Genomic DNA, 14,063 nt, shown 5'->3' on the forward strand with positions numbered 1-14,063 from the left:
TAAATAACATAATTAAACACTTATATATTTATTAAAATAACACAGAAAGTGTGTTATCGTTGACAGTACAATAACACATATGTATAACACTGATAAAGTGTTATGTAAAGTACCCTGACCTACGATAACATAGTCAGTCTTAACACATCAGAAAGTGTTATCGTATGTTTTGATAACACATTTTCGGTGTTATTAAAAGCATTTTTTTCTTGTAGTGTGAGATGGAAAAGGATTTGAAGCAAATAGGTGATAAAGCAATTTTTTTGGATGTCCAAGTCCTTGGTCATCATGAATTTCTTGTGGTCGATGGTAATGTTGATGATGAGGTGAACTTGGCCACAAAATCATGCTCTTCTGGCATGTTCCAAACCATTGGGATACCCTGTGTACATGCTTTTGCTGCAGCCAGAAAAAGAAGCATAAACATTTACTCATTGTGTTCCCCTTACTATAGAATCGAGGCATTGAAGGAAACTTATAAAGATACTATTTACCTTGTTGGGAACGAGGATGAATGGGTAATCCCTGATCACATCAGAGATACGGTTGTCAGCGTCCCCATTGAGAAAACCCCTGTAGGAAGGCCCAGGAAGCAGAAAGTGGGTAGGCGAAAGACAAATCGCTATGCTTCACGCGGGGAAAAGATTGTCAAGCCACGTAAGTGTAGCAGATGTGGTGGTAGTGGGCACAATAGGAAGTCATGTAAGGCTAGGATTTAAAATATTGTGTTATGTAATTATTTAATTGATTTTGTAGTAATTATGTAATTATTATATGGAGTACTTCTTCAAATACTTTGTTGGTTTGGATGTCGAGGCAGACACATTATGTGAATTTAATACTTTTTTATTTAATAACTTTTTTAAAAAATATTGTTTGATAAAAAATAATATATAAAACTAACTATATGTTATACTATACAAGATGTGTATGACGAAAATGTAAAGATCATCACGGGGACAAATTCTAATAGAATAGGTCCACACACTACTTGGTCCTGAAATGCTGGATGTTCTCATCAATAACGGTATCGAGTGGTAGCCTGGAAACCAAATGCTCGATATGTTTGATCACAAACATACCACAATCCCCATTGCATATAATCGATTTTGTGTCAATAGAAGATAAAAATAACTTTAATTTTCAGATTTCAAAATACACTAATTAAATAGGGGAATACCTTGTCTTAGTCTGAGGACACTCCCCCGGAGGAACATGACAATATGAAAAAGGCTTTGCGTTCTGCTCAGGATATACCTGGAGATCCTCATGGTCGTTAAACATGCCAGAACACCATAACAACGAAGGCAACAATAAGCACCAAGGCTAGATCGCTTCCTCCATCAGAGTGGGACTGAGCACGCTATGGTTGGAATCATAAATGTTGATGCACCACGTTGGAATGGAGACTTCAATGCGATCCAATGTGTGGCTTTCTCGACGTGCAAGGAAAAATATACTTCACTCACAGTTTTCCATGATACAAGGAATTGATTATCATTGCCCTTCAACATTTTCAGCACATCGTCATCCCATGTATACTTAGTGCCGGTCTCTCTGAAATGATTCCAACGACCTAGGCACACCTAGGGGAAGGTGGTGTTCATGATCGCAGCATCCTGCCGAAATGCAGCATGATAAAAGTGGCGTCGGCGGCGTAGCATGTGCAAAGCGGCATCAATATGCTGAAAAAACATGAAAATTTGTTAGTACCATCAATATATTTTAAGATTGAATTGAAAACATGAATGTAATTTACATACTGAATCCCAAAGCCAAGTCTGGACTGTGTGCAACTGCAAGAACCATGCCACACCGTGCGTCCCAATATAGACGTTCCGGTCTCTCTTGTTGTCGATCTTCCTGATGATCCACTTATGGAAGCTCTTCTCCTGCTGTGGGTCACACTTCCTCAATGGTTCAGCAACTAGCCCCTGTTTATCTTGTCTAATCTTCTTCGTTGGGTCGGTGAAGTCTTCAAAATGCTTGGGCCTGCGTTTCTTCCTGACAACTTCAAGGCCAGCTGCCTTCTCAGGCTGCAGTACTCGTACATTGGGACTGTCAGTATCACTGGCAACTACAGATGTTTGGGCCTGTGGAGTGGAGGGTTGATCGCCGCGCTCATAGTTTGCAGGCAAGATATCAAACTCTGTATCTGATTTTACGTCGGTGGATCGACCTGAGACCAGTGAAAGCAGTTGCGCCAACTGAGCCATGATCGTAGTCTGATTTTGTAGTAAGGTTGCCTGGCCCTCCTCAACCCTCTTGAGCCTCTGCATCAATGGCTCATAATTAGGCTAGGCAACTTGACTAGATGAAGCTGCACATGCCTGTGAAGTGCCCTCCTCAACCCTCGGGACATCCTCGTAAAAAATGGAGGCTTCCTTTGCAACTTTTGTCAGCTTCTCTGCCTCATTCTCAGGTACTACTACTTCCTCTGTTGCAGTCCCAACCTCCCCCACAGTTGATTTCAACTCAGGGAATAACCTGAAATCAACTTCTGGGAGGCTATTGTAGTAGACTACCTCACCAGGACGTGGCTTCAGCATGGAAAATACCACTAACTACATGGTTGAATGACATGTGTCAAGAAAACTTTAATAAAATAAATCGTTAATCAGTTAATTTGTGACATTTAACAAGATAAAATGGAACTTACTCGATGGTTGGCAAATATGGGAACCAACTGAGCGGTCGAAATAGTGATATCAGTCTTCGTAGCCCAGCTAAGCATCCTCGGTATCTGGTTCCCACTGTTCTCACCAAACTTACTCTAGAGAGATGGCATGGCCTCAAAATCCCAGTAAAGAAGCGTGGGTGCATAGCCATAGAAACTATACTTCGCCTCCTTCTGTTTTTTGCTTGACCCCTCTTTCTTCTTCTCCTCGTAGTGTTTCAATTGCTTCTTCATGTCCTTCTAAACTCCTTTGCTAACCTTCTTAAATGACAACTTCCCCCATGGATACTCGAAAAAGTAATCAAGATCCTCAACCATCCTCAGTGAATCTCCCCATATCGTCATTGTCTTCTCTGGGGCATTCAGTACCCCCTCTATCAAATAGCACAAACCCAGCTTAAATGCATCTTCTGGGTTTGTGGAGGCCTTCAAAGCATCTTCCAACTGACCAAAACTAACCTTCGAATCACCATTAAAATATTCCTGGATGATCCGATCACTTGAAAGATGCTCTTTCAACTCATCCGGGGACGGTGATTTCCCAAAATTTAGCCCGGTAACTAGGGAAAACTCTGCAATACCAAATCTACACAGAGTGTTGCCCATGTAGAATTGACCCTCTTCAGGCTTCTTGATTTCTACCTTACGCAACATTAGCTGATGCAGCAGAACCCTAGAAAAACTAAACGACTTCGCCTTAAAGAACTGTCCCAACGGGCATGCTTGTGCCCTTTCAATAAGACCATGCCTCTGAAACTGATCTATAAGGGTATCCAAGTAGGCGCTACCCCTATAAGTGACACGGCCAGGAAAGTGCTTCTCCAACGGCACAATAAGTTCAGGCATCTGAAAAAAAAAACAAAAAAAAAAAATGTTAAAAATGTAAAACAATCTGATCACTATCGAGGCAGTTACTATCGAGGCCTATTGAGTCTCATCGAGGCAGCTACTATCAAGGCCTATCGAGGTAGGTGCTAAAATCCCAAAGCATGATATCATCAGGTTACTATCGAGTCCTATCGAGGCGGGTTCTAAAAATCCCAAAGAATCATATCATCTGGTTACTATCGAGTCTTATCGAGGCCTATCGAGGCATATCGAGGTAGGTCCTAAAAAATCCCAAAGAAATATATCATTTGGTTACTATCGAGGCCTATCGAGGTAGGTGCTAAAAATCCCAAAGCCCCGTATCATCGAGTCCTATCGAGGCCTATCGAGGCAAAGGCTACATAAGCCATATGGCCAATAACATCGAGTCCTATCGAGGTATATGCTAAAATTTCTATAAGCCTAAAATTTCATTGAGTCCTATCGAGGCCTATCGAGGCACAGTCAAATCCAGATCCTGGCATATACTATCGAGTCCTATCGATTTCTATCGAGGTGCATAAAAAATCTCGAAAAAAACCCAGATATCTTCATTCCCCAGCCCCGATCTATCCTATGAACAAAAATCAACAAAAAAAAACCAGGCACATACACATATTGCAGATTAAAAAATAAATCTCTCACCTTCACTTTCTTTGGGGTTGTTTCCTAAAAGTTTGGTCGGCTTGCTCGACGTTTTCTCCTTCCCCTTCTCCGATCGTCAACTCCGACCCTTTGGGAGCCCTTGTTCGTGGTCGTGGAAGATAATGGTTGGGTTCTACGGATTCAATCGGGTTTAGGTGTTACAAAGTTTGCTTGCTTCAGGACTTTGGGAGAGAATACAGAGAGAATACGGAGAGTCTGAGAGAAAAAATACCAGGGATATTTTGGGTAGTAAGGTCATTAATAACACCAAAATGAGAGTCATATAGTGATATGGTATTTTTTAAATGTAGTGTCACTTAATGCATTAAAAGTCAAATTTCCCTTCTCTAAATATTAAATCAAGACACAACTCACAGGAAATAGATTAATCACAAGTCACAAAGTACGGCTTCCTTTAAAAAAACACAAAAAATGAAAAGCTCACAAGATTCCAAAAGGACAAACAAAAGCAAAAACGATTACTGTACAAAAAATATACTATTATATTAATAACAAAAAAATATATATTTAAAATAATAACAAAAACTCTATATACAAAAATAATACTATTATATTAATTAATTTAACAACTACTTTATATTACTACATAAATCAAATATAGCTGGTATTAATTAGTCAATAATTGTTCAAAGTCTATATAAAGGAAGACTTAGTATGGTCTCTCATTCAATTTATAAGGCTAGAGACAGAGAATAAGAATAAGAAGAAGAAGAAGAAGAAGAAGAAGAAGAAAAATGGGAGAAAGCAAAGTTGATAAGCACTACTTCGTTGTGGTCCATGGGGCGTGCCACGGAGCATGGAGCTGGTACAAGCTGAAGCCGCTGCTGGAGGCGGCCGGCCACCGTGTGACGGCGGTTGATCTGGCGGCTTCCGGCATCAACATGAAGAGTATTAAAGATGTGCACTCAATGTTGGACTATTCTCAGCCACTGTTGGAGCTTTTGGCGTCTCTTGATCCGGAAGAGAAGGTGGTCCTCGTCGGCCATAGCCTTGGAGGCCTCAACCTAGCCATGGCTATGGAGAATTTCCCTCAAAAAATTGCCGTCGCCGTTTTCTTGACGGCGTTTATGCCGGACACCGTTAATCAGCCGTCGTATGTTCTAGAACAGGTAACCTACGTAAATTTTTTTGGTATGAAAAAAAATATTGATAAGAAATTTGGTATCACTTATATTGGCTCAATAATATATAAAAAATACTTATAACGTGCCTTAAACATCTTTTAATATTTCATTAATAATTTATTTAAATCATTTCTCTCGTTGATCTATGTATGAATACATTTTACATGAGTATAAGAAAATGAGAGAAGACATGCAATTTATCAAGATAAGATTTTTATTCAACATAGATCACAATTACTATATCTATATCTTTTTGTATTTTTCTCAATTTTATTTTATCTGTTATCGTAATAATAATAATAATAATTAATTATTCTATTTTTTGGTTGAGAATTACTTAGCTTGTGAGAGTTACAATTTCTTTTTCTGGTTGGACAAAAACAATAAATAGTTTTTTTTTTTTGGAAAATCAGGAGAATATATTGATCACCAAGCAAATTACAACTTAAACAAAAACAACCAACTAATTACATTCTTTGTATAATGACTCCACCCACTCCTTATCTACTCTATTGAATTTTTTTGTGCTCATGAATTGAGTTCTATCACACACAGCATATTTGATATTATGCACAATTACTTGAACTGTAGGGAGTTTTTGATCCCATAAAACACTATTCCTACTTTGCCAAATGAAATAAACCAAAGCAGCAATAGCACTTATGTAAATTTTCTTTCTACCTTGAGACACTTTCCTTTTCTTGAGCCTTTTAACTAAACCAATCAAGTCCTGGCTCCTTAGATTCCAGCCAGCCAAATACTTATTGCTTCTTTAACCTTCTTGCTATAGCAGCAAGAAAAAACAAGTGAGAGTGAGTTTCCTCAAACTCATCACATATGATGCAAACACTAGTACTCACTACTGCCATACGCAAAAGCCTATCTCTTGTTGGAAGCCTCATTCTCACAGCCAACCAAGAGATAACTCTGTGCTTTGGAGTGCAAAAAGAATCCCAAATCAAAGCATAGGGCCACAACCCACCTGTATTCATCCTTAATTTTGAGTATATCTCAGCAATATTGTATTGAAATGTCTGGAACTCTGATTCAGAAAACACCTGTTCCAGCTTGTCTTTAGTCTGCACTATTCTTTTCCAATACCAGCTAGCATCAGCAGGGGCTTCATAAGTCCACCAACTACACTTTTTAATGTAGACTGAGTTAACTCATTTTACCCACATAGATTGTTTTTCTTATTAGAGATAGCTCACACATGTTTCCCCATAGCACAAAGATTCCATAAAGCAGTGTCTTTAAACCCCAAACCATCTTCTTTTTTCGGATGACAAATCTCAGCCCAAGAAACATTCCCGGAGCCATTAAACTTGTCATTACCTTTCCAAAGGTAAGCTTGGAAAATCTGGTTGATTTTCTGAACAACACTTTTAGGCAGGATAATAATTTGAGACCAAAAAGAATTAATAGAGAGAAGAACTGAGTTTATGAGTACCACACGCCCTGCATAGGAAAGATTTCTACTACTCCAAGTTCTAATTCTACTAGTCATTCGGTCTACTAAAGACTCACAATCAGCTGGAGATAATCTTTTGGAACAAATTTTCAAACCAAGATATCTAAAAGGCAGACAACTTCTTTGAAAACCAGAGATAAGCTCAATACGAGTTAGAGTGCAAGTGTCCAAACCTGCCCCATAGATTGCTGATTTCCCCATATTAGGTTGAAACCCTGAAGTATTGGAGAATAACTTGAAACCTTGTAAGAGCAGGCTGGCAGACTTGTAATCTCCCTTGCAAAAAAGAAGTAAATCATCCGCAAAACATAAATGTGTAAGCTTTATACTTTTACATCTTGGGTGAAATTGAAAACCAATAAGATTCGCCACTTTCTTCAAAATACGCGAAAGATACTCCATTCCAATGACGAATAACAGAGGAGACATAGGATCACCTTGACGGAGTCCCCGCTTAGGTTGAAAAAAACCTTGCAAGGATCCATTAATCATAAAGGAGAGCCTCGGGGTACACACACAAGCCATGATTAAGGACACAAATTTCGTAGGGAAACCAAGAGCCAACATCATCTCTTGAAGGAAATCCCAATCTAAAGTATCATAAGCTTTCTGTAAATCTATTTTGAACATACAAGCTGATTTTGCCCTTCGCCTATCATAACCCCGAACTAAATCTTGACAAACCATGATATTATGAACTATTTGCCTTCCTTGAACAAAGCCACTTTGATTGTCAGAGATAATGCTAGGAAGGATGTTTCGGAGGCGAGAAAAAATCATTTTGGTTGCCACTTTATAGACCACATTGCAGCAAGCAATAGGTCTATAATCACTCACTGAGTCAGGACAAGCCATTTTAGGGATTAGAGAAATGGATGTGGCATTAATTTCCTTAAGAATCCTCCCTGTATTGAGAAAAGAGAGAATATCAGTTGTAAAATTTTCCCCAGTGATATCCAAGTTTCTTTGAAGAAATCACTGCTGAATCCATCTGGTCCAGGAGCCTTATCATTTGGTATAGAAAACAGAGCTTTTTTAACTTCACCAGGAAAATAATCTAGCAGTAACTTAGTCGCTTGAGAAGTACTTACCATTGGGCCCTCTTGGATTATACTATTGTGAACCCTGGCTCTAGAACCCATTTTGAATCCTAGTAAATGATCATAGAAATCCAAAAAAGCTCGTGTAACCTCATGTTGCTCAGTAACCCAATCCCCATTTCTGTTTCTGACTGAGTAAATAGTATTTTGCATTCTCCTCTGCTTCATACTAGCATGAAATAATTTGGTATTGTCATCACCTAGAGCAATCCAATTTGCTTTCGCTTTCTGCCTTAAAAACAGTAAATATTGCTTGTGAATCTCAGTATAATTCATCCTAACCTGAATTTCCTGAGAAACAAGCTCTCCATTCTAAGGTTGCTCCCTCAAAGTCTCCTGAATATCAAGCATATTTTTATAAGCTTCCGAGTCTTGCAAACCAAGGTCTCCTTTCCCTTGCTGATGTAACCTCCTGAGTCCCTATTTTAGCATTCTGAGTTTTTTAATTAATCTGTACATAGGATGACCTTCAACTAACTCACTCCACCCTTTTTGGACTATATCAATAAACTCTGCCAAAGTGCTCCAGTAATTAAAATCTTTGAAAGGTTTATGACTGTCATGTGTAGTCAGGTATATAGAAAGCAGGCCTGGTGAGTGATCAAAGATACCCTCTGAAAGATAACTAACTTCAGCCGTTGGAAAAGTTTCCAACCAAACATTATTTGCTAAAACCCGGTCTAACTTTGCACACACTCGAGCTTTCCCTTCTTGTTTATTATTCCAAGTAAAATAAGAACCATTGTATTTAACATCCTCCAAATCACATTCAGCAACACAAGATTGAAACGGCACCATTTCTGAGCCATTACCATGATAATGCAGCCTTTCTTCAGTAGAAAAAACAGAGTTAAAATCTCCTCCAACAATCCACAGAATCTTAGTACCTTGAGCAATAATACCAATATCCTTCCAAAGCTGTTTGCGGTCATTGGTTCCATTCATAGCATAGACAACAGTGACAGCAAACTGATACCCTCGTTTAGGCCTTATCCAACAATGTATAAGTTGACTCGTACCACCTTTGATATCAACCTCATAGCTATTCGGATTCCAAGCTATAATAATCCGCCCATTAGAATGATGAGCAAGATTAGAAGTGAAACACCAACCCTGAAACATATTTAGGTATAAGGCTCCCATGTTTGCAGCCTTAACCTTTGTTTCTAGGAGCCGAACAAATCCAATCCTCTGATAAGAAATCATTTTCATGACTTCTTTATGCTTTGTGGATTTATTGAGGCCCCTAACATTCCAAAATAGCATTCTATCCATTTATTGGTGGAGGATCTCCCCCTCCATCAATAATGGACTGCATTTCACAAAGTACTTCTCCAACCTGAATCTCAGAAATAGATACCGATTCTAACACATCAAAAGAATTACTAGTTATCACCTTAGAAGATTTAGGCATCTGCAATTTCTTCCCGTTAGATACTTGAAATCTCGATTTTTCTACTGTCTTAGGTCTATTGCTCTCCTTGTTTGAACCAAACTAAGACTTAGGTTGCCAAATCTTCTTAAATTGCTCTACCACTTTACTTTTTCTACACACACTGCTTAAATGTCCAATACCCTTGCAAGTATCACATCTATCTGGTTTCCAATCATAACTGATGTCAACAGATATCATTTGGCCTTTTTCATCTTCAAATTGCACAAAGCTAGGAAAACCATGAGTCATATCTATTTTAGCCAAGACCCGAGCATATTGCAATCTGTCACGGTTTATAGTTGCTTGATCTTATTTAATCATATTGCCAATTGAGCTTACTATCTTAGCCATAGCTCTTTCCCCCCAATATTTCACTTCTAGATTCATCAACTTAATCCACACAGGCACTTTCCATATCTCTTCCTTCACATATTTCTTATCAGGATTCCAGGCCTTCATAATGAGAGGTTTACGATCAAAAAACTGATATCCTCCTGATAGAATTCCATCACGTTTCTGGACAGAGTGGAACCGAACCAGAAACATGCCATGACCAAGTAAGCTAACTCTGTCAATACCCTGTTTCTGCCATAATCTTCAAAAATACCCTTCCATTACATGTATAGGAGGGTTCGCCCCCAACACGTAACACACAATTGCCGAACTCCAGAATTGAATTTCATCCCTAATATCATCCTCAACAATTTTAGCAATTCCCCCTACTGTACCCATATTTTCCTTTTCAAAATGTAGAATCGGGAACTTAGGAAGAGCCTTACCTTCATTAGCCTTAGCAGTACTAATCTTACCCATAACCTCTGCAAAAGTTGCCCTGATTCCAAACATCTGTAGCAGCTGCTTCTCAGAAGATTTGGGGGATAGCGAGACTCCAATTCCATCATCTCCAATTTTCTCATGATTCGTTACCACTGAGTGAATCTGGGTAGCACCATCAAACTTATCCACTAATGTCTCCTCTTCAGAATCTGTAACATCAAGCTCAGTCACATCTAGAAGCTGATCCATTGTCTTCGTCTTCTTGATCGGGTCCGACGAACTTGGTCCCTTTTTCCTTCTCGTCGCCGGAGATTTCCGTTGCATCGCATTCTTCTGTAGTCGAGGTCTCCCCGCCATCGCAAAGCCCTATCAGAGCCAGAGAGAACCCAACTTCTTATGTGGGATTAAATAAATAATAAATAGTTGACTTAATGGATACCATTAAAAACTGATAAGACCGCTTTCCACTTTGAAAAGTATTCCATTTTCCTAATGAATAATATTAAGACCCTCTTATACTTTACACTCAAATATTATAATAATGTTTCCATGTTTTAAATCACATAGGAAACTATATTTAGATCCAATTAAAATTTTAGTGCTTATTAAATAATAAATTAATAGTATTAAATCTAATGTTTCTAGCATTATCTTACTAATGATTGAAATTTTAATTTTATTGTTTATTAGCTTGGTAGATCGTAGATGATACGCTTCTAATACTCACCAATGTTGTTTTTTTTTCTTATTAGATTAATAATTAAAGGAATAATATATTATCAGTAACTTTTAATTTTATAACATAATGCTATCTTTATTTTGTAAAAATGTTTTAATTATCTTTATTACAATTTTTAAAATATGTACCTATTTGTTTCTTTAAAAAAATTAAAATTGTATTTGAGTAGTGTTCTATTTAGATCATTTTCGAGTTGTTATTTTTGTTGGAATATCAAACTTTACGTGTTGTGTTATAGTCTTTGAACAAGAAATGAAAAATTGGGACAACTAATTAGGTTTGGTAGTAGTAGTTATTTATTCCAATTTTAACACTGAAAAACAATAAAAGTAAAGTCAGCAGGTCAACTCTAATTATGCAATTTTGTCACTACATCAAACCATGTTTATAAATAGGGTTTTTAAATAGTTGTATTTATTAAATTTATAAATAGTAATAATTAATTTCGTATTTTACATTTGTAAACAAAAAAATTATTATAATTTTACCCTCTCAATTCATCATAAATTCATAAAATATAGTTCTTAATTTTTCATCAGTATATTAACATGCATACTCTTTACAAAAAAAAAAATTATAAGAACCTATTTATTAAAAACTTAATATGAGAATAACTTTGCTAATTTATGAAAACTCAAAGGGATGAATATGCTAATAATAATCTTTATATATTATAGTAAAAAGTGTTTTAGATACGTACAAGGCATGCACACACGGGTGATATAATTAAATTATTTTACATATAACATATTTTTCTTGTACACGTAAAGTATTGCGAAAGGGTCCCACCAGGTGCATGGCTAGACACACAGTTTGGGTCATTTGAGACTCCTAAAGGATCACTATCATCAATTTTTTTTGGTCCAAAATTTATTTCGAACAAGCTCTATCAACTCACCCCAAAAGAGGTACATTAATTAATTAATATATCTATATTTATATAGTACTTTTTCTTATTTTCTTTTATTACGTATTATTATTAGCTAATATTGTTTTAAAATTTTTTTATATAGGATTTTGAATTGGCTATGGCTTTGGCAAGGCCATCGTCACAGTTCATTGAAGACTTGTCCAAAGTAAAGAAATTAACTGAAAACTCATATGGGTCAGTTCCTCGGGTTTTTGCCATTTGTGACCAAGACTTGGGAATACCATTGGAATTTCAGCAATGGATGATCCAAAATGGTGGCGTTTCAGACGTCATGGAGATTCAAGGCGCGGATCATATGCCAATGTTTTCGAAGCCAAAAGAAACTTGTGATGTTTTGGTCAAGATTGCATCTAAATTTGCTTAGAATTAATTAACTTGTTTTCATCATCAGCTGTGATTTTCTTAACTTTTACCAATAAAAAAGTACCATACTTGGAAATTAAAAGTCATGACCTAATGATCATTTGTGTTAATTAGGTATATATATATTAATGTTGTGATTTGTATGCTTTGTTCTGCAAAATTAAATAAAGTATTTGAAATACAAGATTGATGAACTTCTCTAATTTCTAATTAGTAGTTGTTAATTATGTTTAATTATGAAAATGTTCTGGTATATATATAGAGAGAATTTGGATATTTAGGGATGAATAATACTTAGCTCAATTAGAGACTAAGGTTGTATTTCATTATATAGGCAATTTACAAATAATGGGAGATAATGAGTTATGTAACGTCCTACTACCTTAGAGCCGTTACTAAGTGAGTTTAAAATGTGCATTTTACTTGCTAATCAAGCACTTAGCTCAAAAGTGTAACTAAACTGTATTAAAATTCACATAATTTGAGAATGTATTCATTCATTGAAAATTATAAGTTTTTTACACTAGGGATCCGAAAATACTTTTTATAAAATATTTACAACTCAAAATATGTTTAAAGTCGACTACACGACAAAATAGGATTCAGTACAAAGCATCTCCCAAAAATACCCCTGGTCGTGGCAGTCAGGCAGACCAGACATGTACGCGTCGCCTCACGCTCTCCGTACTCATGGTTGGCCAATCTTCCCTTTGCCCTTACCTGCACCACAGAGCACCCGTGAGCCGAAGCCCAGCAAGAAAACTCTCCACACAAATAGATAATAAATGCATATCAATCACTCAACATATAACAAACCCACCAACAGGCTAAACACGTACGGTCATGCCGTCCCAGGCGCTTTACCAGGCCCTGGGTTCGCGGTCTACACCGTAAGGATATCCCAGGTATCCTTTAGGGTCTTACCTTGGCAACTCGCACTCCGCGTGCTAAACGCTGCTCCTGGCCCCCCCTTGCCGTTCTCGGCCTTCATCGTTCTCGGCCCTTGCCGTTCTCGGCCTTCACCGTTCCCGGTTCTTGCCGATCATTCACATATATGCATACATAGCATAATAAAACAAGCAGTTAAACATGTATTAACATAATCAATCGGCTATGCCCTGCACATAATAATATAGGGTCGTGCCCTGCAACACAACTATGGGGCCTCGCCCTGCTCTACGGGTACATCGGTTTTCTTACCTGTGTCCCGAGCTTCTTGAGCACCGAAATCTCGAGCACGATCCTCTAACCCGGGCCTTGCTGAAAACCTAGTCACAACACATACATTGTACTCTCATTACTAACCAATTCATAATCTTCTCCCGGAACCAATTCCGTGCTCTCGGGACCTCCCATTTCCCCACATAAGGTAGCGGAAGCGTCCCCCGAGCCCCCTAAGCCAAAACCCTAAAAACAAAATTTTCCCCTGCCCAGAAAGTGGCCTAGCGCCGCGGCACAACCTTCTGGGGGCCGCGGCGCCCAGAATGGTCCCATGCCCTGATTCAACCTAGCGCCGCGGCGCGGAAGAATAGGGCCGCGTCGCTCATACGTGAACCCAGAAAATTGGGTTTTTCCCCAACATTTTCTCGAGCCAAAACTCTTCCAAATTAACCCCAGGGTACTCCCAAGTCCCAAATCAACTTAAAACCCCAAATAGACAGTATGGAAACTCAGAAACAACAACAACAAGCTCAAATACCCTATCAAACCCATAAATCACCTTGTGGTTTAAAACTTTACAAAACTTAAACCATTTCAGAATATAAACCTCAGAAATGGATGGAATTCTTACCTCAAGTAGAAATTCGTCCCTGAGCTTCCTCCAAATCCAACTCCAAGCTAATCCCCTTTGATTCCCAAGGTGAATCTAGCCAAATTTCATCCCGAGAATCCACCAAGCAAAAACACATATC

The 14,063-nt window shown here is 37.9% G+C and overlaps 1 protein-coding gene across 1 annotated transcript; it reads left to right on the top strand.

The window, feature by feature from the left end:
- The first annotated feature begins 4,872 nt into the window (after positions 1–4,872).
- Positions 4,873–12,348, top strand: LOC133811435 (salicylic acid-binding protein 2-like). The gene is made up of 3 exons (XM_062246172.1): positions 4,873–5,319; positions 11,627–11,764; positions 11,870–12,348. The coding sequence occupies exons 1-3, from the start codon at positions 4,945–4,947 to the stop codon at positions 12,149–12,151; spliced, it is 795 nt and encodes a 264-aa protein (XP_062102156.1). The 5' UTR covers positions 4,873–4,944; the 3' UTR covers positions 12,152–12,348.
- Positions 12,349–14,063: the final 1,715 nt, after the last annotated feature.

This window comes from Humulus lupulus, chromosome 1 (assembly GCF_963169125.1).
Source record: "Humulus lupulus chromosome 1, drHumLupu1.1, whole genome shotgun sequence".
Lineage (NCBI taxonomy): Eukaryota > Viridiplantae > Streptophyta > Magnoliopsida > Rosales > Cannabaceae > Humulus > Humulus lupulus.